This window comes from Pholis gunnellus (genome assembly GCF_910591455.1).
Source record: "Pholis gunnellus genome assembly, chromosome: 11".
NCBI classification, from domain to species: domain Eukaryota; kingdom Metazoa; phylum Chordata; class Actinopteri; order Perciformes; family Pholidae; genus Pholis; species Pholis gunnellus.
Genome location: NC_136538.1, coordinates 14688657 through 14712985, shown reverse-complemented (window position 1 = coordinate 14712985; position 24329 = coordinate 14688657). Strand labels below are relative to the sequence as shown.

At 43.2% G+C, this 24329-nt stretch overlaps 2 protein-coding genes across 2 annotated transcripts in view; both read right to left on the bottom strand.

Annotated features, from left to right (window-relative positions):
- Window positions 1–2952: 2952 nt before the first annotated feature.
- ppifa (peptidylprolyl isomerase Fa) lies at window positions 2953–4917 on the bottom strand. The gene is made up of 6 exons (XM_079169277.1): window positions 4733–4917; window positions 4556–4586; window positions 4326–4414; window positions 4155–4251; window positions 3621–3696; window positions 2953–3513 (listed from the first exon to the last, which is right to left on the bottom strand). Exons 1-6 carry the CDS (start codon window positions 4874–4876, stop codon window positions 3351–3353), a joined length of 600 nt encoding a protein of 199 aa, XP_079025403.1. The 5' UTR covers window positions 4877–4917; the 3' UTR covers window positions 2953–3350.
- A 4287-nt stretch (window positions 4918–9204) lies between these two features.
- zmiz1a (zinc finger, MIZ-type containing 1a) overlaps window positions 9205–24329 on the bottom strand; it is a 71265-nt gene continuing 56140 nt past the window's right edge. The window contains exons 5-22 of the mRNA XM_079169355.1: window positions 16504–16639; window positions 15303–15417; window positions 14972–15192; window positions 14675–14876; window positions 14266–14547; window positions 13713–13892; window positions 13442–13510; window positions 13180–13345; window positions 12915–13056; window positions 12548–12758; window positions 12303–12408; window positions 11967–12127; window positions 11805–11872; window positions 11643–11711; window positions 11283–11560; window positions 10773–10963; window positions 10018–10293; window positions 9205–9757 (exon numbers count right to left, since the gene is read on the bottom strand). Of these exons, the coding sequence (XP_079025481.1) occupies window positions 9650–9757; window positions 10018–10293; window positions 10773–10963; window positions 11283–11560; window positions 11643–11711; window positions 11805–11872; window positions 11967–12127; window positions 12303–12408; window positions 12548–12758; window positions 12915–13056; window positions 13180–13345; window positions 13442–13510; window positions 13713–13892; window positions 14266–14547; window positions 14675–14876; window positions 14972–15192; window positions 15303–15417; window positions 16504–16639 (2981 nt within the window). The 3' untranslated portion in view covers window positions 9205–9649. The remainder of the gene's footprint in view (window positions 9758–10017; window positions 10294–10772; window positions 10964–11282; window positions 11561–11642; window positions 11712–11804; window positions 11873–11966; window positions 12128–12302; window positions 12409–12547; window positions 12759–12914; window positions 13057–13179; window positions 13346–13441; window positions 13511–13712; window positions 13893–14265; window positions 14548–14674; window positions 14877–14971; window positions 15193–15302; window positions 15418–16503; window positions 16640–24329) is intronic.

Here is a 24329-nt window from a genome sequence, read left to right as displayed (position 1 = left end):
GTGATTTAGTAGTGCAGCTCCACAAAGTTAGGAGGCTTGACACTAAAGAATAGTTGAAATCAATGCAGCAGAGGCTGAGATATCCAAACTCAAGCTCCCAAAACGCTGGATCCTACCTTTCCCATAATGCAACTCAACAGTTCAGAAGACTTCCACAGCCTGGTGAAATGCCCACATCTTTCAAACTCCACACCCCCAGTTTGTGACGCAGGCCTCTTGTTAAAAAATGTGTCTACAAGTCCAAACAGAGATAACTGTGATTATTGAAGACCTAATGAAAGAGTCTCCTTTTAGTTGGGAACAATCCGTTTTTCTTACTGTTAACATCGTATTTCTTTGGCTCTGTTTGATGACACTAACCTCACCGGTCTGAACCGTACTGTCCACATCATGCCATGTGGGTGTAGAGAGAGAAATGGACACCAACGATTCCTTATGAACTCAGCTCATAAACAAGTAACAATGCTTTTGTGATTCACAGAGTTCTGGCAGAGTAATGATACATCCTGTTGGAGAGTTTTGATTCAGCCCAGAGACACGTTATGAGGCCATTTTAAATGGCAAAATTAATAAGAGCCAATGGAAGCAGTCGACAGAATACATTTAAAAAAGAAGAAAAAAAATCTCTGCTTTCAGACATAATGTCTTGAATGCATATACTTGACTTTTCTAGTACCTTTTCAGTTCAAATTTGTTATTTTCTATGAATGAGATGTGTATTTTGGAACACTTGATAGATGTTGAAAATGTTACCGCAATCTGCAAAAACTCCAGAGTTATTTCCCTGACAAAGAAAGACTGTTGTATGTATATATTTGATGGCCATCATTATCAAGGATAGTAGCTCTTTTTTAAGTGTTATGCAATATTGAAGCTTTTTTGTGTGTGTGTGAAGAAGGGCCTATTGCTGAGAAATAAACAAAGCTGGGAGTTTTTCTTTTTTTTCTTTTATGTTTTACAATAATCTGAGGGGTTATCCTGCAGACATATTTATGGAAAGATTTTTTACAACACTTTTTGTATAGAATATGCAACAAAGTTACACTAAGAAGGAAATATTGATGTCTACATAAGAGTATTATTAGAAAAAAAAAAAAGCTGGTACATAATTAATAGCCTCAGTTGTAAGCCATTGTTTGTGTGTTTTGTTCTGATGTTATCAGTGTTGAATAAGTCACAATGTTATTCAGTTGCTGTATGTAACTAATGATGAGCTGCCGTTGACATCCATACAGTCACGTGTATTCATTTTGTAAACAATATTATGAAGATATACATTGTGTTAACATGCAGAAATCTTTTGTTTTCTTAAGTAGTGACGGATACGCACCACTGTATAAGCACGTTAAACTGTGAGATGTAGAGAAACTATTATAAAATGTTACGGTGTTATTAGTAGTTTAAGTATACTTTTGTCACGAAAAAGCGTGTGTGACAAAGAACTATTTTAGAGTTTGCATGTGCATGTGTTTGAATTAAATATTATTTGGTGCAATGTATACTTATTTAAATATTGTTACAGTAGTTTGCTACAGTACATATTGTTTTTAACGTTATCAGCAACTTCTGATTGTTATTAGCCTTGAAGTATTTCATTTACCGTCCCGTGTAGCCTCTACGAATAATACATATTTACTGAATGTAATGTGTTAACACTTATGTGGTCAATTTGGAACGTTATGTTTGTATTCTTTACTTGTCTGTATCACTTGAGATGTTTGTATTGCACTATTGCAATGATGTTATACTTTGAATTGGACAGAACACAGGCGTGAGGTAGGAAAGACAATGATTTTGGGAAACAAGGACAGTCATGGTTTCGAGAGTAGACCACAGGTCTGTTTTTCATGTCCATGAAATGGCATTCCAAAATGTGCCTTATTTGTTAGTTGGGAAAACATTTTAGTGCTGTCGAGAGTTTGATGAATTAAAGTCATATTGAATTAGGAGTGCTTGGATTGTGTGGTTTCATTTGTTTGGGTCCTCTGCTGAATTGTTGTCAGCAGTAACCGGGAGGCGTTCCCTCTGGAGCTCGATTTCAGTCTAAAATCAACATGTTTTCTGAGAGCTCCTGCCTGTTAAATACTCATTACACAGAGTAGATGTGTTGTCTTTGACTAAAAGCTCAAAGACTTACGCAAGACTGAGCGTGTAGACTTTGATAAAGAGGGTTTTTAATGGATTATTCAGGGCGGTTGTGTAACGGGGGGGGGGGGGGGGGGGGGGGGCATGTAAAACTTGTTTTTCCCCTCTCCGTGAAAGTGCTGAAAGATAACAGACACACCGAGCTGACAGGACTCCATTTCAACACTTTGAGTCAAACTGCGGATGGACAGGAAACCTAAAACACAAAAGGAAGGACACACCAGCTGACATGGGTGCCGTGTGATGAACGGAGACATTTACAGCAGAGGAACCAGCTTGTACCAGTTGTGGATGTCACTGTGTTGCATGTGTAATAAACGCTTGGCCACAGGCACCGTCGTCTGTGGAGCCAAGTTTCCATGAGCGATATTGGACATGCATTCCTAATAACTAAAACTAAACCAGAGGGTGGGGGACCCAAATTATATCAAGTTTGTTACAACATCTCTTGCTCAAACAGAGCGAGAGCTGAGAAGTCTCTATGGCAACAATGTAATCGGAGAATTCAAACAAACGGTGGAAGGTCAGCGCGCATATGGTTTCATTTATGGGCAAGAGCTGCTTTTTCTTTTTTGCGTCGCTTCATTATTTACTTTCATAAAGTATTAGCTCGATAAGCAGCACCACCCAGTCTCTGACTTTCAGACATGTCCTAGCCTCCTAGCCTCCTTCCTCTCCCTTTCCTCTCTCCTCCAGACGCTCAATAAAAAAAAAAAGAGCAGCCCACATACATGCTAAAGGCATTTTCAGGTTCCTTTATGGTTCCAGCAGATGAAGTCGTCTTCACGCACGGCGTCCAATGAGGCTCTGTCATCTGTCAACTGCATTCAAGTGATACTTCAAGTCCACTGTAGGCGGATGTCGAATGATGTCACATCCTGCTCCGACGGACAGGAAGTCAGTCGCACTGGAGCTTGTCTAAAAAAAGCTGCTGGATCGTTTCCAGGAAGCGTTGAAACCAGCAGAGGGTCGGTGGCACATTAGAGCAGATGTCCTGTAGACTAGAGCTAGTCAAATCTGAAAACAGTCACTTTATTTGGCTGTAAATGGAGAGTAATTGCACGATAACAACATTTTACAAAGCGGATGACTTAGTGCTTGTACACAAAAAATATCAGTTTTTAGGGCTGAGCAGGATCACAGGTGACGGCTCCTCCTTGAAAGTATCATGAACACGGATGAAAGATAAAGTAAATACCAAAAGGTCATCCCACAGAAGTCCTTGTGTGATTTTGGGGGAGCTCCCCACAGTCAGTGATGACAATCTTCTTAATCACACCGCCGTCATGTAAACCGAAGGATTCCATCTTGGTGACCACGTCCATACCGTCCTTCACTTGCCCGAACACCACATGTTTACCATCAAGCCTGTACAAAAGAAGAGACGAAACGGGACTTTAGCAACCGTCGGATGTGGTGAGACGATGAGAGGCAGAGATGAGATGACGCATTTAAAAAAAAAAGAAGGTATTTACCATTCGGTTTTAGTCGTACAGATGAAGAACTGGGAGCCGTTGGTGTTCGGCCCTGAATTTGCCATTGAAAGTGTTCCTGCAAAGATCAAAAAAAGGCCACAAGTAAGTCAATTAAACTTGATACAGTCAACAAGATCTTTTTTTTACCGCTAACACAATATGATTCAGCATGACACAAATCTGTGTCTAACTGTATTGGGTGAAAGCCTGTCTTCTCTTTCCTGAAAAGCAAACTGTGATAATGCCACACTTTAACAAAAATAATCAAGAAAAGGAGTTATTTCGATAATTGGACTCACTAAAAAGTAGGTCATTCACCTACAGGCAGTGGTTTACAGTGCTGCATGAAATTAGGCACTGCCATCTAGTGGAGAGGCTGCTATATTTACAGATATAAAGCTGGGGAATTCTACTGTTAGGAGGCAATGAGAGTGACAACTATATGCGTGGATTAAAGATCCTTTGTTGTGTCCTCCCTAACCAGAGATAAAGCAGTATAATAGTAATAGTATGAGTGAAGCTGTGGAGTTGTACCTGGACCGGTGTGTTTTAATTTGAAGTTTTCATCTTTGAACGTCTTCCCATATATAGATTTCCCTCCTGTGCCGTTGTGGTTGGTGAAATCTCCCCCCTGAAACAGGAAAACATAGCGACAGACAACATGGCAAACACCTCCATGTGCTCCATCTTCACTGTAACTCTTACCTGACACATGAACTCAGGAATGACCCGGTGGAACACAGAGCCCTTGAATCCAAAGCCAGGTTCCCCCGTGCACAGCGCTCTGAAGTTTGCTGTGAAATGAGTCGTCTTATTTATCAAATTAACATTATAACGAGTCAAAAATAGTTGAAGACTTCTTTAAATGGTGAATTAAACAAATGCAACTCTTGGTATTGAGCAGCTGAGTTCAAAGAAACATGGTTGAAACATACCTGCAGTCTTTGGCACTACATCTGCATTCAACTGCAAGACAACACAAATCACATTCAGATTCATGGATGGATATTTAAACTGAGCCCTTATCGGTACATATTTGAACACTGTGATGCACGCTGCAGGCAGACCTAGGACAAGACAGGCTAACGCTAGCTAGCTAGCTACCTAGCTACCTCAATGGTTATCCTCCCAAGAGGCTCACTGTCGGCCTCGACGTCAAAAAACACGACAGGGTTCTTGGCGGGACCGGAGGAGAACAGCCTCGCGGCGAAGACGCCCGGCGCGCTGTATCTCACACAGTATCGTATTTTAGACATCGCTGCGCAGCTGACTGGGGTCAGGAGGACCTGCAGGCCATGGGTGCTGCTGGGTGTTTACATGTGACGTCACGCGGACTGACAGGGCGAACAGCGACACCACGTGGGAGGTTCCCGGAAGTACTTTATGTAGGTTGACTACACGGGTGAACTTTTGTGAAATATTAAACATTTCAAATCAGTGAAATCTGTGTGAGAGGAAAAAAAATGTTTCACTGCTGAACTAATATTTCTGTTTTTATTTGTTTAAGTTTTGTCTGCAAATAACCTTGAGTATTGTTTTACTGTTAACACTATTTGGAATGACTTGTAGAAAAATAATAATTTTACAATTTAAGCCTCTGTTGTCAGTCATATACATTTTCAAAGGAGCTTCTCTGTTCCAACATCAGTTTTGCATTCATGTGATTTGCATTGCTGTTTTTCCGTGATGTCGTTTATAATTTGAATACTCTGGCTGTGCTAAACCGTCCTGCAATCATTTCTGTTCAGGTGCAGGATTGGTTGGTTGTGTTGGTGGTTTGTCTGAACTTTATTATTCCCATGTAAGCTTGTAAGTGAAAACTATATATCACTACAGGAGGGGCATGATGATAAGTCCAATTTAGCTTTGATGTTGCTTTTCCAATGTTTCATTATGATGAACAGTGATGCTTTTAAAACTGCAAATGCTGTAAACCACAAAGAGGCCTTTAACGATATCATAAAGCAGTATTTTAAATTAATGCTCCTAATTATTGATTATCATCAGGTGTTGCAAAAGTTTGAACCAAGAGGGATCTTTATCATCAGCCTCATTAGTGACAGACACTACAGACACACTGACCTGATTCAGCCATAACTTAAGAGTACATAAGCTCATGTTTTTGTTTGTCTGGAACACTCAGGAGGTACTTAAATCATCAATCACAAAATTGCCCAGAGGCCACAGAAGCTATTACATCTTCAATCTGTGACTCACTAGTTAATTGGAAAAAAGATGATTATATGATACATGCATTCAATCAATATACCCAAGTTGCTCCACGTTTCATGGATGTACTTGAATATGACGATTGTAATCAAATTTAAGTTTAGTATGTATTTTAGCTCACATTTTGTTTAACTTGTTGCTTTTCTACACTTATATAATATCCTTTTTACCAATAGCTTGTGAATGAACTACGTATTAAAGTGGTGAAATAGAAAGTTCTGTTCACTGCAGATATTTAGTAGGAACACAGCACAGGTGTTACTAATAACTAATTAACGATGCCAGCATGCATCATACCAGGACCCTGCCACTCAAGCAGCAATAATTCATTTGATCATTTACACCTGTGTTTTTCCTACCGTGACATGTCAAAATGTCCTCAGTGAAAAAAAGGCAGATTGGTTGTTCTGTGCTATTCCAGCCATTAAAAAACATTATTATAACAAGTGTAATGATATTTAGATTACTGTAATTGCAAATTCTATGTATATATAGTTTAGTACACAAAATGACAGTCCTTTTTTATCTTTTTGTGGAATATGTATTGGTTTAATATATGCTGGTTGCTGCACTTTGCATGTCAAAAGACGCAAAAGGCCATTAATTGTGTTTCATCTGAATACATATTTATTAGATAAATATTAGGATGTCACGTCATCTAACTACATACAGATTTGCAAGACTAAAAATCACAAATTGTTTCTGACCAGTTTAGAATATGAAATGATTGTACAGAGGCTGTACAAAACCAAAGAGACAACTGCCACCTGCTGTGCCAATCACTTCAGATTGTACCTTTATAGCATATTTTGCCAAATTGCATAACAATTATAAATTTGACAATTCTTTTTACAAACTGTAAATTTGGAAACAACCCTTGAGAGCCACTAAAAGCTCAACGTCTCCAAGTCCCGATTATACCTCAAAAGGTTTTAATAATTTGCAGCACCTTTATAAAGTACACAGGTAATAGAGAAATACACAGAAGTTTAATATTACACAAAGGAAAAATGTCTTTTTTTTCTTTGAAACCCCACGTGGAGGGGTACATAAAGTATCTTCCATAAATGAACAGGCGTGATTAGAGAGGTCTGCACAGACGCAATCAAACACAGACTCATTTTTGCCAATTCAATGTCTGACAGGAGGATGCAAGCTTTACAAATTCTAAATACACTATGCACACTCCCCCTGGAGAAAATGAATACATTTCTGTTAACGTGTCTCTATTTGTCATTTACATTATATACACGTATCCCTTACATCCCCGACCCAAACCCCCCCAACCCTCTGCCACAACCTCTCATTGTAATGCACACAGGAAGGGGTCTCCCCCCCCCAAAATTCAATTTTACAACATGAATTGCATTCTCTTTTAAATCCTTGACTCAATTTCAAATGTCTGCAATCAGACAGTACAATTTGTGTCGCGCTCAAATTACTAGACGTGATTTTGTGAAAGGTTGCAGTTACAGTTACACACTGTGTAGGGAAATAAAACATCCCAATGCGGCAGTGCATTGTCTTCAACAAACATATAAACAAACACATACAACATCTGATCCTTCAACTGTGTTATATGCAGGTGATTTGATCAGTTTTGAAGATCAATAAAATCCATATTTGGTTCTTCAAATGGTTTACAAATCTCAAATGGGGGAACTTTTGTCCAATAACATACAGTATGTTTTAAATTCATTTAATGTACTGCATAAAACTGTGTAAACCAAATTATACTGAAAACAGTGGACAAAAATAATAACTTAAAACAATATCAAATGTGATGAAAATCCACAATTCCCAAATTTGAGCTCGGTGCTGTTATCAAAGACTTATAATCAGGCCTCAGAACAATCAAGAGGACTTTTTGCACATTCTCACTTTAAATAAAGAGGACGAGGTCACTTTATCCGGTGATATCACGCAAATCATTTTTGGAGAAATTTGGACCTCTAAGCTGCATTAATTAACAATCTTTTAGACAGAAAACAACTAATTTAAAACTGACCAATTCGTATACATAAGAAAAAAAAAACAACCTCCGATAACTTTCCTGCTGAGCAATCTGAATATTCCTTTTCACTGATGCATTGTCACAGAGTCATGACAAACGATACACAGGTACTCAATACAAGTCCAGTGAGAGTGCATTTGGATCAATTCGTTACAATATTGGACTGGCTAAGAAGGGATTCTGTGTGTGTGTTTGTGAGTGTGTGTGTGTGTGTGTGTGTGTGTGAGTGTGTGTGTGTGTGTGTGTGCGTAGTCCTTGACAGACATACAGTACCATGTAGTTATCAGTAATAGATAGGTACAGTACTGTACAGTCACAAAGTATTCACAACGGGTATATACAACAGCTCCGGAAACACTGTTGGATCATGCAGGATGTTTTTCCCAAAAAGATGCAGTTCACCAGTAACAAAACAACAAAAGGAAAGATCAGAACAATCACACAGACGCTTCTATAAAACACAGGGATTTAAAAACTTCTGAAGACATCCGTAGGATGTTGAAATCCTGCTCTTGCATCAACATAATATCCAGGTCCAACCACTTACAAAAAGCATAGGACAACTTTGGTGATGTGTATCTGATTAATTTCAATGCGGGACGAAGATAAAACACATAAAAAAAGGACGACAATAATAAAAACAAAGAAACGGATGAATTTGAAATAAAATAATAAATATAAAAACGAGAAGAGAAAATGATTTGATCAAGCACGTTTAGGCCGGACAAAGACAACAGGAGCCATTGGCACACATGCACTGGTGGACAAAATGGTGCTGAATTTGATGAGGAAGAGCGAAACATTACAATAAATACACAAGAACGACTACAGACTGGACAAAAAGTACTGAGACAGCTCTTAAAGTGGATTGTGTGTCATCTTTCTTCCATTCAATATTTTTCTTCCCGCCTCTGTCTCGAACTGTCTCTCCCCCGCTGTCTGTCGCAGGCAAACAAAAGAGGACACGTAAACATACACACACGCACCCACACACATACGTATATACACACACACACACACACACACACACACACACTCTCACACACACACTACCATTGCACAAAGTGCGCTCGTTTCCTCTGTTGACACTCGAGGACATTTTACCACACTCACACACACACACCGAGAAGTCTGGGCGTCAAAGGGCATGAGCCAAAGTTTTGGAAGAACACATTTCAAATAAGATAAAAACACTCTTACAAGACAATGTTGTTTTTTTTTCACAAAAATAAATGATAATTAAAAAAAAAAAAAAAAAAAAAGCTACAACACTTTTCCTAAAGCCCACAAAGGCTCCTGTCTCCTCTGTGTTGTTTACACATGATGATTATAGCTGCACAGTTTTCTGTTAAAAAGTCACAAATATGATCAATATATATACATATATATATATATGTATATTTATATATATGTATATATATATGTATATTTATATATGTATATATAATATCACTTTAGTGCCCGCCAACATGGCTGGCTGTAAATGGTGTGATTCGAGTCAAAGGCGGTGGAACTGGTGCGTGGAATCTTTACACGAGGAAAAAAAGGGAGTGCGGGGATGAGTGGCGTTCCGGCTCTCTCCCTTGGAGTTCCCGAAACAGACGTCTCTTTTTACGGCCGTGCTCCTATGCCACACATTGCCTGGCGACAGACTGTGTGCGTGTGCGCGTGCATGAGCATAGGAAGCTGCTTGAAGTATCGATAGGGGAGGTCGGTGAGGTGTCTGTGGACGGACAGTCAAACACGATCACGACTCCCGTAGGTGCAGGAGAGTTTCTAGGGGAGGCTAGTTGTTCTCGAAGAGGGAGAGAAGGTCGTCGTTGCTGTTGGTGGGAAGATCGGGCGGGTCCAGGTACGATAGTAACTCGTCGGGGTTGGCCAGCTCTGGAAGCAGCTATTGGGAAAAGGCGGAAAAGAGACGATGAGTGGCAAGGCTAAATAACCTGGAAACATATTTATCTTTCTGCAGCAGGACGACTTTGAGTCATGCCCAAGTGTCTGTTGAAGCCAATGTACACACAAGCAAGCGTTAAAAAAAGCAAACTGAGAGTCAAAACACAAACAGAGCACACAGCAAAGAGATGAGGGCAGTCGTAGCAGACAAGTGTTAGCTGTTAACAGGTAGCTTAGGGTGCCCGGAGTGGGCACACTTACATCCAGGGAGGGTTCGGGCATATCCTGGGCTCCATCTGAGGAGGGGTTAAAGTTCAGATCGCTGTGGGGGTGACTGTTCTGCCCGGGCTGCTGATGCGGCTGCTGATGCGGCTGAGGCTGCGACTGGCGAGGCGGCTGCGACGGTTGGCCGCTGTGATGCAACGGCGGCCCTGACTGGCCGCTGTGATGTAAGGGCGGGCCTGAATGGCCGCCAGGGTGGGGAGACGCATGCAAGCTCTGCTGCATGGAGTTATGGGACTGATCGGTATGGGACATCTGCAGGTGCGAGAGGGAGACAGAAAGCGACCGGGAGAGTGAAAAATAAGAAGGAAGACAAAGAGAGTGTTAAGGAGGGAGGAGGATGCGAGGGAAGAGATAGGAAGGGAAAAAAACGAAATGAGTTCCAGCGTGAATAACATGGAACAGGCCTTCTAAACGGAAGCTGTGATCAGCAGACATGTACAGCTGCAACATTATACGGCGACATGAGCACGTGAGCATGACTGAGCACACATGCTGGCTAGAGGCGCAAGCTGCACCTTTGTTCAGAGCACAAATCTGAGCCGCTATTTTCAGCAATCTTCTACAAACTAAGGTAACACATTATGCTAACAGGACAAAATGTCTTAGCAGAATATAAATAAGAGACATAAGACCTACAAATAAAACTAGATTGCATAGTGATATATTGTTCCCATAAACATACTTTATTGGTATAACCAATGGAATGGGAACGCAAGCAGAGCCCTACTTACTGCATCATTAATGCCGTGGTTGAGGGGCTTGTCCTGGGAGAGGAGACCACCGGGGCAATCTGGCGGGTGGGAGAGCTGTTGGCCATGGATGAAGTCACTCATAGGGGGACCTCCTCCACCTCCTCCCACTCCACCACCAGAGGGGTTCCCGTGAGGGAAGTCAAAGTTCCCTTGGCTGTGGTAACTGTTGCCTTGAAGGAGGAAAAAAAACACTTCTGTCAAAAGGCTTACTGCAGTTTGGCCCTGCTGACTTGTCTGGTGAATCCTTCCTGTTGCAAGAAAGTTTTCTTTTCAAAGTGGTTACATAAGGGGATACACACGTTCCACTTTTATGAAATTTTAAACCAAGGTTCAGCACAAAACTCTCCTTGGGGCTTTTTTCTTTGTTTAATGCGCTGGAGACACATCCGTTGTTCCCGCTAAGAAGAGCAAAACAGCTCCTTTTCCAACAAACGAGCTGACTATCCTGTTATTTATCTACGCAGTCGGGTCCCGGCTGTTTTTCTTTACCTGCTCCGGGGTAATCTCCCCCGTTGCCACTAGGATGTTGACTGGGGTGCGGGGGGTAAGGGCTGTGACCGAGTACAGGGACGGGTCCGGGTCCTGTACCGGGCCCTAGCTGGGCGATCATCTCCATCACATTGGGCATGGTCATCTGACTGGGGCTCATGGTCTTAAAGCGCTTGGCAAGCGGTCCGTCAGGGTCCTCTTTGATGTGTAGCTCAGACTTTATGGGGACAGGTCGCCAGCTGCATGTAGGGTCTATAGTGACCTCCTCAAACTCTGAACTATTAAAAGGAAACAGAAGACAGTGTTTAGTTTTTGAAACAATGAACTCAGAAGAAAAAAAAAACGAGGAAGAATACGTACTTTTGGATGGCGTTGAGGATTCCCCACATGTACTGATCCACCTCCAGACCTTCTAATAATGCTGTTTTACTGAAAAAAGACATTAGATATAATCCATAAGAGGCAAACCTCATTAGTAATCTCACCTTTACATCCCAAAAAATGAAATAGCTTTTCACTTACTTGCACACAGGACACCTCCATGTCCCCCTCTCACAGTTGAGCTGCAAGTAGGACTCCAGATCAAAGCACTGAGGAGAACAACATCACACATGCCCTTTAGAGTAATCTCCACACTTTTACATGAGCAAGTAACCTCTAACACTTCTTTAAATCTGAGCAAACCTGGACGTGTTTGCAGTCGTGCCCTCGTGCGGGCAGCTGGATGCGTCGGAAGGTGATGGGACATTTCAGCGACACTTTAATGGCCGTCTGCTCCACGCCGTCTTCCCCGTTAAGAGTAGTGCTGCCTGCAGACGCGGCCACGCTGCTGAAGTTCCTCTTAACTGAGAGACGAAAGTGTTTCAGAGGGAAGGAATTAGTTTGTTAAACAGTTGCAGGTGTACTTCGCTACCTTTTTGTTTTTTTTAAAGCCCACCATAAAGAGAAGCAGGTGGGAGCTTGTGTAATTAAGATGTGCTTATGCATAATAACGACACTGAGAGACAAAATGAGCCATACCCTTGGTGATGCAGTGTTCTGCAGGAAGGAGTCTTTTCTTCAGGAGCCCCTGGAGGACGGATCGCACAGATGGCCTGTGGACCAGCTGCAGCACAAACAGGTGGGACTGCAAAGCCACACAAGGACATGGAAATAAACAGGAAAGTCTAATGAGCACAAACACATACACCAAATAAAATCATCATGAAAAAATTACATCTATGAACTGCTAGTAGTTATACATTGTCCTGATAGTGTGCACTCACACAACAGCAGGCGGTGACTGTTATCTGGATGGTGTTTCTTCCAGGTTGGCATACGTGCTTCAGGTGCAGGGGTTTGTGGGAGGTTTTGTTGTCTCCCCTCTCGATGGTGAGGGGCGTGGCGTTGACACTGACCTGGACGGAGGCGGGCCAGTTGGTGTTCATCTGCCTGTCTTCGTGGTGGTAGCACTTAAACTGGAGCTCAAGGTCGGACCTACGGGATAGGACCAGAGCAGTGAGCGACAACCAGAAAAACAAATGAACTGTCTGTGTGCTTTAAGCTTAAAAACTCTCACTGTAATAGTAAATAATAGTGTGTTTGTGTGTGTGTGTGTGTGTGTGTGTGTGGAGGCCTGTGCGCTGGTCGTACCTCCACATGAGCGTCTGGTGGACGGAGGGTCGAAGGTGGAAGACGTGGTTACTGACAGCCAGGTTGTGCTCCAAGCGGAACGGCTCCAGCACCACTCCATCCCTGACCGGGAACGTCAGCCGCAGCTCCTCGTTGGGGTTTGCTGGGAGAGGAGGTAAAAAAAAAAGAAGAAAAACGCAGCGTAAAGCCACACAATGCGCCAGATGAAATAAAAGATCACATATATGAAAGTAACCACTTGTTTCAGAACCGCTGGAGTACTCACTTGGAGGGGGCGGAAGTGCCGTCATATTTGGTTTCATGTCGGGTGGAAACGGCGGCTTCACATCCTGGTTTGGCGACAGGTACGGAGGGATACTACTTCCTGGGGTCATAGGGGGTGTGGGGTTTCCAGGGACCGGGGAGTGGGGGTAGTTAGCAGGCCGCGGGGGCTGTAAAAGGCAGGAAAGTGCAATAATGAAAACATCTGTAGAACTCATTTCACATATATGACTGAGAGACATATGTAGTCTGGACTGAAAACATACCCCATTGCCTTGGCCGTAGGAGTATCCGCCTCCAGAGAAGTTGGTGCCCTGACCATTGAAGGGCTCTTGCTGTGAGGCAATAAAGAGCAATCATAATTACATTTAGTTCCTTATTGCACCATGTAGTTTGCTCCAAGATGTGTTATATAAATATATGCTGTGATCTGTCTGTCCCTGCCTTTTCCACAGTGCATGCTGGGATAGGCTCTAGCCCCCCTTCTGACCCTGAGTATAGGAGAAGGTTGTTGGTGATTGGTGTGGCATGACAGACCTTGTAGTACTGGCCCATGGGCATGCCAGGTGGGTACTGTCCTTGGCCCTGCTGCCCTGGCATCCTTTGGCCGGGGTAGTTGGGAGACGGCAGCGGCCTGGAGGCGTTTGATGGGGGGTACTGGGCCTGCTGCGGTGGGAACTGACTGTTCAGTCCGTACTGCTGACCCCCGTAACTTGCCTGGACGAAGACAGTTAAAGGGAAGGAAAAAAAACATTAAAACATCTTTTAGGTGCTGTATGACTTGTAGGGCTCTGTGTTCCTGTAATACAACTAATTCATAAAACATCTAAACTGTGTTTATCTCCTACCCAGCGTATCTAAAAACACTCATTTATTTCTTTAAAGAACAATGAACAATTCACTCATTTATCCAAAGGAAAATTAAAAAAATAGGGTTTGGAGTTTTTTCATGTTTGTATGGTGCCAGGACATAACCAAACAGGCACAGATGTAAAAAAAAATACCTGTAAAGCTGTGTTTGCCCCAATGTTGGGCCTGCAGGAAAATAGAGCCCATTTTCCCCAGATTGTTTTCAGATCTTTCCACTCACCTCCCCAGGATATGGCCTCTTCATCCCCTGCATGGGCATGCCGGGTCGAGGACCTCCGGGATACCCCTGCTGAGGCATCCTTTGGCCGTGAGCCCCAAAAGGCACCATGCCTGGGGTTCGAGCCTGGTTCATGCCCATTGGAGGTCCACTCATATTGGGATTGTTCATGGGTGAACCCATGCTTGCGGGATTCATACCTCCAGGGGGGCCTCGTGGGCCCGACTGGTTCATGTACTGGCTATTATAGGTCTGCGTAGGGCCCATTTGGAACGAAGAACACATCTGGAAACCAAACAGAAGGTTTCAGCGTTACGATTATTTTGGTCTCCAGCAGGTGGTTGGATAATAGATTTCCGTGTACATTTGGTGTTCACAACTGTAAACATCAGTTGGCCGGTGTGTGCCGTACCTGTCCATACTGGTTCATATCTTTATTCTGGGTTTCCTGCATAGCTGCCACCGTTGCCGTTGCCGTGGCCGTTGCTGTTGCAGCAGCGGCAGCGACAGCAGCAGCTGCAGCGGCGGCGGCCGGCTGAGTGAAGTCACCGGGAGAACGCGAGTGGGAGCTCAATCCCATACCTCCTGGAGGAGGGTTTGGGCCTCCAGAGTAACTGTAAAAATACACAGAGCGCATGTTTGAATAATTGTGATTTTTTTTTATTGCTTTATTTCCTAAAAAAAAAGAGAGTCGTATCCAGTCTCTTACCTCCCGCTGTATCCCCCAGGACCTCCAGGGTAGCCGGGCCTGCCGTACATGCCCTGCTGCATGTACTGTTGGTTGGAGCCTCCTTTGTTTGGGAACTGCTGCTGCTGAGCATTGAACTGGGGCGAGTTGAGCCCCGCTGCGCTGGCAGACAGACCCGATCCCATAGGGTTACCTCCGGGGTTCATGGGGTTATTGCTATTTGCCATTGGGTTACCTAGCACCTGGATTTAACAAAGGAAGGAAGATTAAAAATACCCATTAGGTGTGTAAAATTAACAAAGCAGGCAAACCCTTCTGAGTGGAGCTGGATGCTGTTCATGCACGGACATACCTGACTCTGCGACGTGTTGGTCACGCCCCACACTGTTGTAACCACAGACAATGACCCGGGGGGCTGGTTGGAGTTTTGTTGCCAGGGGACAGAGTCATAGGGAAAGGATCCATCACTGGAAAGAAGATCAAAACACAAACGCGCCAAATGGCACTTGAAGTTTCGCTTGGCAAAAGGAAAGAGTCAAGAGAAAAGCCAACACAGTTGCATGTCCGTCCAGAAATGTGAATAATTTGGGAATTCTTCTTACCGAAATGTTTGGCATTTTGAAAAATGTTTGGCGTACAATTTCAAAACACGTTTTCAGCCAGAATGTCTGCTAATCGCTGCACATGAGTGAAAAGCTCCAAATGAGTCAATGAGGAGCTGCATGCCCACACACACACACCAGTAAAAACTAAATCTGATAAATAAAAATGATTTGTTGGAGAATCTTTGGATATGGATAGGAAGAGTTGGAATGTATAATTTAGAACAAAACATGAGCGCCTGTTACGTATGATAAACAAGATAATTCCTCATGGGGAGAGGCAAGTGGCCAGTGGAGTGGGAAGGAACTGCTGTTTTTGGAGAGCGGCTTGTTTTCGCTCAGAGGTTAGCTCTTGGAATGGACGACTTGTTCAATATTTCCTCACAAACATTATCCCAAGATCCCCAGCAGAAGCAAACGGGACTCTCGGCTAACTCCGGGCTTTCTTCGAGAAAGAGAGAGTGAGGCAAGAGCACACAAAGTTCTGCAAAAACATTACTTCACTGCTCTCTTCTTTGCCGGCTTGTCCCTCCACCCCAAATCCCCTCAGCTCCACAACAATGGAAAAACACTGTGTCTTAGCTTGTGTACATAAGCACTGAACTCAAGATAATACCTTGATGGAGACTGTTGCGCCCCGTCTCTTAAAGATACTTAAGTGAACCGTAGTTAGCTTTTTATGAATTAGTTTGGTGCAATTTGGGGGAATATATCATTAAAAGAATTAACTAGAAGCTAATGGGTACAAACGGTAGGATCAACCGAGTTTATCCAAATGCAAGTGACTCGTATCTGCCAATTCACCGATGCACTTTACTGATGTTACGCTGTTCAGCTGATACTCCTCTTTTCCCTCTTCTTTTGGGATACTTTATGTATAAAAAGCTGCATTGCGAGTCTTTAATCATGTGACAGGCATCATCTCTCATGTCTCAGGGACTCCCCACTGACCTGTGCGTGAGGCCGGGCTTCATGCTGTTCATACTGGGCTGCATGGGAACTTTTCCCTGCGGCTCGTTCTGCCGGCTCTTCTGGTGACGCAGCAGGAGGAGACGACCCAGCTCCTCGCACCACGACGACAGCAGGGCTGCAACGGAAACACACGGGGACACACACATATGCACAGGATGCGTTAGTCTCCTCTCAGCACACACACACACACACGTATGCCTGCACTAACATGGGTCTGCACTGTGTATTATTCACGTGGCCTTTAGTGCATGTTTAAGGTTCTACATTGTGAATGATCACCTAGAAAAACACCTGGATTTTCTCGTTTTTTTTCAATCTTCTCAACAGTGCAGCGTACTGAATCGTACGCTTGTGTCCAGAGCCACCCCGGCCTGAAGTTATTGCTAAAGCCTGCAGGGGGCAGCCCAACTCAATAAACACTACATTGATTATTTGCCTGAGTGGATTTCACAACAGTTACATCACATCATCTCTACCTGCAGTGTAAAAATATAAACTGAAATCTCTCAACAGCACAAAGGACCTCCCAGTTGTTTTTTTTTATGCCACAGAGAGGAAGAGGCTGAAATGGAGCGTGAGAGGCAGACAGAGACAGCGTGAATGGGGTTACAGATACAATCTTATGTAGGAAGTAAGAAAGTGTGATATCTTCACTCTCCTTCACTTCCTCCACTCATCACCACCACTTCATTCTCCTCCACACTTTCCATGTCCTCTCATATCTCTAAGGAGTAATCATGCCGTGCAGCATTCTCATCCTCTTCATGAAGACGAGGGGATATTGTTTTTGTGCCGATCACAACATGTCACTCTTGAATCGATCAGAGTTGTGTGGCTTATTTAAACACACTGCTTCTTGATTTAGAAAGTTGTCTCGACAAGCCAACAAAAGAGAGGTTACAGTGTTCACTACTTAATTAAATAATTTAAGCGGTGCTATTTTTAGCCTTGTAGACCCAGATACATCAGCTTTCAGGAGGAGCTGTTGCCAGCTTTGGGGTTTTAAAGATGTAGAGTTTTTGAAAATGTTTGTGCCCTGAAGAAATCGTGAGGTTTAAACAGTTCAAACAATGAAATTAGCATTGAATTGTGAAGATTTACAAGGCCACAAACAACAAATGTCTGTCAAAGTGCCTCGTAAATGAAATGACAATAAAAAAAATGGCTGATTTAAAAAAGAAAAATGAAATTGAAGCCTTGTTAATGAGTGAGTTGTGCCATCTGTGACCTGTACATTAAGATACACCGGGTCTACACTGCTTGAGCTAACAATGGATCATGTTCTCTGAATGACTAATATCCGATCAGACATGTTACTAAGAAAGACAAAGACAGAAGGAGAGGAGAGAAGGTAAGAAAAAGAGAGGAAAGGAACGAAGAACGAAGCGGAGGAGCAGTCACATTCTCTTCAGGAGGGTGGAGAGAGCCAAGCCTCCTAGTTAAAGAGGAATTATTCCACCCTGCCATTACGGAGCGCTTATCTCCCCACTAAATCACCACCTCTGCACCGAGGGCCTGTCTCTTCAACTGGAAACCCACCATTTAGACCTAAAGATCAGCTCCAAGCACAAGTGATGGAGTTGCTCTGAGAGGGGAGAGAGAGAGAGAGAGAGACACAGAGAGGCAGAGGAGAAAAGAGAGCAGTGGTGACTTATCATATCAGTGTGGCAACGAGCCACCAATGCTAACATGCCGCCAAGGCCGGCAGTCATTCATAATACAGTGAGGGTGCATATTTAACGAGCCTAGTACATGTTTTCACCTCACCACCCCTCGGGTTAGAACCCCCGCCAACACCGTCACACACCCGCAACTACGCTACCGTACTGCTCTCCCTTTATCTCCCGACTCTCACACACTGTACACACCCACATCCCTCTCAGTCACTGTTCTACAATTTGTGTTGAAAACTGTCTCCGCTGTTATTAATTAGGACGTTCTGTTAACTTAACTAATGGGAGGACAAGAGGGGCGGCTGCCAAGAGCACAGACTGTCGAGTCAACATAAAAAAAAAAAAAAAGAAAAAAAAGGAGAACGTAAAGCAAGGTCTCTTGTCTTGTTACGCCGCTTTTGTTTCTCCTCTTTCATCTCTCCGTTAATTCGCATTTAATTTACGCTAAAGCCTCGTAGTTAAATCATACACTTTGTGCTGAAGGCTACAACAGCTACCTGGCACCGAGACAAGCCAAGGGCAACCACTTAGCGGGTCTTTGTTAAAACCTTATTCACTCTATACCGCCTTTACACCGGCGGCTCCCACAGTCATAGAAAAGTGTAGCTTTTACAATATTTATTAAAACTACGCAGAATGTAAAAAAAAAAGTGGGGGGGATAAACTGAAGAGATACATGATGCTAAGACGAATCACCGTGCATCTTTTCTATCACAAGCTATCGATTTACAACATTGTAAAATGATAACGTTGACTCATAATGAGCAAATTCTGCAACAGGCGAGATCAAAGAGAGAGATGGCTCAGTTTTGGGGGGGAACGGTGTTAGTTTTCCTCCTCGCACATGAGTGGGTGGAACTCTCAGGGATGTTTTTCTTATGTCTCTGCATGCAGCTCGAATACTAAAAGTTCAGCCAAGCTTTTGCCCAAACACTGGATACCCAGACGATCAAGAAGCAGCTCTGCAGAACGCCAGCGTTGCTCGATAAAGTTTGGACACGATAGTTTACGTTTGGGTCAGAACGCAGAGAGATTGTAGATACGAGTCTGAAACATTAGGCTTATCGGGGAGCTTGTGGCAGTGTTGCCTGAAGGCACCTTCTCCGGCAATGAAGGTTTGGTTGCTGTGAGTCTAATATCATCAGTTTTCTTTCTTACAAAATCACAAAAACAACAACAATACAGCTCGAAACGACTGCAGGAGCCTGTAAAGATGAGTCGATTAGCAGTTACTGTATACGTGATATTTTTGTAGTTGTAAATAATGTGTCTGTGTCTATCAAACCATGGCACTTACATCATAGTTTACATACACATGCCGTCCCTGTTCAGAGATATTTAAAAGGTGGATTCAATGGATTCCCTGTAGCGGGACTCGAACACGGAGACCTCTCCCTAACAAGTGCTCTGTTCTCTCCTCTACCGGCAGCGAGAGACGAGCTGACCCTCTTCCAACGGCTCGGTTTTCAGAGAAGCTGTGGCTTTTAATTGTGTAATGCCCGGAGACATATCGGGCCCTCCTCACTGAGGCTGTATTTACCGCTGTATGGCTGACTGATAGCAGGAGCCCCGGCTCATTCTCACCTCACCTCAGCCCCTCCGGGAGCAGCGGCCGAGGGAGAGTAAGCCCTGGTAACAGCCTGCAAGGCCCATTAACTAATGACAGAGTGTTTGTACAGTACAAGTCCTCTTTTTACAAGGAAGCCCCGATGCTAATCACTATGAACTCTGACAGTGCAGTGTGTGTGTGTGTGTGTGTGGTAAAAGCCTGCGAGCAGATCATTTGCCTGTTAAATCATGACAGACTATCTGATCCTGGGAAACATGATTGAGTTAGCTGGATGGTGGTGACCCCACTTTGTTGATAAACACATGATATGATGTAAGTGTGAAGCCCTAGATCCTGTCACGTCAGGGTTTGGGAAGGTGACCTCGCCTTCACGTGAACTGTTGTGCCCCCTTTTTTTTACCGAGGTAGTTAACACTCAACTCCTTCAGAGGAGTTGCTGAGGCCAGCAGCAGAGTGTCATCGAGCCGGACAGTTCCCAGGCGTGAATCGCTGAACAAAATGTGTTATACGGCATCCTTTTTAGTTTTACAGAGCAATTGGCCTCTAGAGTAGCAGAGAAGAGCTTCGCTTAAATGGCCCCATTTTGTGCCCGTGCACGTCAAGTGCCAGCAACGAAGTGAACTCTACACAGCGAAATGGCAATTTCAGTGGGCGCAAACAGATTTTATCCTCCGTCATTTTTTAGCTCATGACTTCATCACCAAGCACAGTGCAATTTTGGAATATATAAAAAAGAAAAAGTCTGTCAACACTGTCTTAGTGCAAATGCTGGCTCCAGATTACTTCTATGACTTTGGCTGATAAAGTTGCACAACGTGGGATTGACATAAAATCTCTTAAATATGACAGTGTGGAAAAATCTAAAGTAAAATCCTTCATCGAACTACAAAATGATACGTCTGTCTAAATGCGGTTACTCTCAATATGACTATTGACTTTTTTTTTTCTACAATAATGTCATCACAAGTGTCGCCCAATAAACATTCTCCAGAGCAGAATATTGAGTCCTTGACTCGCGCGCATTACCAAAAGCCGTTTACTGCTGCAGAATATTTTCAAAAGCAATTACAGACTTGTTTGTTTACCAAAATCAAACGCAAGAAAAAAGGCGACACTCAAGTGGTAATAAAATAAAAGGAATCGGCTCAGATCTTGATCATTTCGGTGCGTTAAATTCAGAGCAGGAGACACCTGGTTCCTCTTGAGCTTCACTCGTATCGTGATATTGATATGGCATCAGTGATACGCTACTGACATGGTATCATGACGGCTACGCTCTTTTTGGTGCATTATCAAATTCATGTTTTCATCCAAGAAACCTCTTGTAAAAGGAGATGTTACATGTGAGGGTTGCAGCCTCATTTGTTTGGATGATAAACACAAAGCAAAGATTGGTGGCAATGTATGGCACGGAGGCGATTTTGTCAAAAATAAATAAATAAAAGATCTATCGTGAAGCTGCATCACCGACTCTATTCACTGCGACATCACTGTGCATGCTCAAAGTATAGACTTCGCATGGCTAGCTAAGGTCGGTTTGCACAAAGGCTCGTAGAGACATTTGTGTTGTGTTCTGCAAGAGCATTGTGCTGATTGAGCATAACTTAATACGTTTTTATACATTAGATACATCTTCAGATGCAAGTCCCTGCCTCTGGTCCTCAAATTACCAAAAATCTGGCCGTCACGCCAAATTGTGATCGCCATCGCTGGACAGGCCAGGCTTTGACAGAGACATGTAATACTGTGCATGCAGCTCTTCTGTAGTTTTTGTTGATAACAAGACAGACAAAAGGAGGAAATACTACATGAAAAATTACACTTTTTGAGCATGAACACTGCAGCACTTGACATAGAAGCCTTCTGAGACAATGTGTGGGATGATAACAAAGAAGCAATTTATAATAGATATCAAAGGCAGAGGTCTGTAAAACACTGGCAAGTAGGTCTATGCTGTGCGGGTACAAAATATTATGCAAAAGACGAATATGGAGGGCATATAAAAATCCTGCAAAATAAAATAAAATAAAAAGTCATGCTTTTTTTTGCAGAAGTGTAATGGAAGCCATTTAAGCAGTCAATGATATCCCCCATCCTGCCCCGTCTCTGTTCAGCCAACTTCTTCCAAGAGAAGAGCATATCAAATGGGCTTTAGTCTCAACAGCTTAGAGGCAGAACAACTCAAACATGCCCTGCAGAGAGACGGCTCTGTGTCAGAAGTCACACTCAACCAAAACCGGGCCTTTAATGGAACTAACTGTTCACGAGGATCAGAATATTCCAAATCGGAAACAGCCTCCAACTTCAAATGTCTTATTTTGTGTCATTTGATATTGTGACTTTTTGTTGTTGTTGTTTAATTAATCATATTTGTTTTTGTTTTTTTTTCCTTTTTTGCATTGGTAAAACAATGCAGTTTTTCTTATTTTGGCTGGTTTGACAGAATTTCATCCAGGACCTCTGGCAGTACACCAGACATGAGGACAGAGGGGGGGAGAAGATGGATGGAAGGATGCTAGACAGAGGACAGGTGGAGATGGAGGGAGTGGGCAGATCCCCTCCTCCCCGGGATGTGTGTGGGTCACAAGCCAAAGAGATGCTGCAGCCCAGAAGGGAGGGTAGCTCTACCTGAGTCACTCTGACATCTCCTGCAGGTGCTGGTTTCTGTGGGGTTCAAATTACACATTTTTAAACGGGGCAAAGTTATAAGAATCAGCATGAACACCAAACATAATGCAGTATGACGGCTGGATCTCGCTAAAGGTGCAAAATGTTGGGAGCTCGGTTGGGAAATGTGGGCTTTCCGTGTTGCTTGTGGCCACAAAAAGACAACAACACAGTCTTTTACATTTTTGATGTGCTGTGGGACGGGCCTAGTCCAACTGAGCTCGATCGAGGCTCACTGCAAAGATGAACATGTCTCAGCACAGTATTTATAGAAGCTCCTCATTCTCTTGAGTGAGATACTCTCAATTTGTGTGCTGGTATACAACGAATCACGGTCGAGAGCGGACAAGGACGCAAAGCTCACATCCTATGTGTATTACTTAATCCATTTCCAAATATGTTTAGGAAAGGAATGAGTGGTCTTTAACATTTTACCAAATGTATTTATAATCTCAAAGCACACTTAAACCATAAAAAACTCTGTCTGTAAAGCAACAAAAAAAAGAAGCGTAAAGTCTCTTGACATAAGGGCTGCCGATTATATGTTCGATTAATTAAAGAATAGGGAAAAATGTGCTTAACAATAAAGGGCAGTTTCATGAAAAACTTATTTATTTAGCATCTTTCTAGTCTTTTGACCACTCAAGGTGTTCTACACTACATGTTAACATTCACCCATTAACACACACTCATACACTGAGGCTGCCCATCCGGATCTAAACTAAAACACACACACACACACAAATAGCACAGCATACGGGAGCAATTTGGCGTTCAGTATCTTGCCCAAGGACACTTTGACATGCAGATTGGAGGAGGCTTGTAGGATTGAACCGCCGATCTCCCGATTAGAGGACGATCCGCTCTACCCCCCCCCCCGTCACTTTAGTCTGACCAATGGTCCAAAACCCAAAGGTATTCACTTTACAATGATATAAAACAGAGAAAAGCAGAGAAAAAGTATAATTAATCAAAGAAGGATGATTGAATGATGAAGTGTTATTTTCCTGGGTGTGATATGAGTGACCACGTCAGTTACAAAGCACTTCAGGTACATTTGCTACGACGGGGGTTATGGCATTGACCAATGGGTTTGACCTACATCCTCGCTGGGACGTGAAATTCAGGTGGCCGGTGTATCTGCGTCAGACGCTCTGTGGGTCGGCGTGTCCTGCTTACAGTGCTATACGCCTGGGGTCGCGGCCTTCCACATCTGTATCGGAGAACTGTCACAACACTCACCGTGATGATGATCACGCACACCCATCATCCACATCCGAGTCACACACGTCGTGCTGTGAATACGCACATTTTGCACTCATGAGACGATGTATAAGTAAACAGAAGCACAGGTATGTGGACACAAGCATACGTTCAAAAACAGAGCAAAAAGTAAATGCTGAAAAGTGAAGTGTGTGTGTGTGTGTGTGTGTGTGTTGGCGAGTAAACAAACACAGTTGGAGTCTTTGTGAATATGCGCTTATGCAGCGAAGCGCCTCACACGGCGAGAAAGAGCATCACAGAGCAGCAAGCTGTGAATGAACTGCTCTTATCAGCCACGCGCAGCTTCTCACCACTGGAGGGGAACTGGTAAATATCACATGCCTAATTATAAGCAGACACACTACTTGTCTCAACTTCCACAATACGTCGTTTATCTCCCACTGTTGTTCCTTCAGTGAAACCCGGGTTCAAAACACAAATCAAGAATTATGAGAAAACACTGATTCAAAAGTTCCAGCTGAGACATTTTTTTTTACAGGTGAATTTGTAAAGGGAGGATTTGTTGAGGCGTGGCCATGAGACCATGTCACCTTGACTGAAGCACTAATAGGTGTGTAAGTGACTTAACAAGACTGAAGAATTTGAGTGTTTCCTGAAACACATCCTGCAAG

What these genes read in the sequence shown, in the direction of transcription:
- ppifa (XM_079169277.1), bottom strand. Translation starts at nt 4,876, where the DNA reads ATGTCTAAAATACGATACTGTGTGAGATACAGCGCGCCGGGCGTCTTC. An exon ending in TGTAGTGCCAAAGACTGCAG is followed by an intron (nt 4,415 to 4,555) that starts GTATGTTTCAAC and finishes CTCATTTCACAG; the next exon opens with CAAACTTCAGAGCGCTGTGC. An exon ending in TTCCTGAGTTCATGTGTCAG is followed by an intron (nt 4,252 to 4,325) that starts GTAAGAGTTACA and finishes TTCCTGTTTCAG; the next exon opens with GGGGGAGATTTCACCAACCA.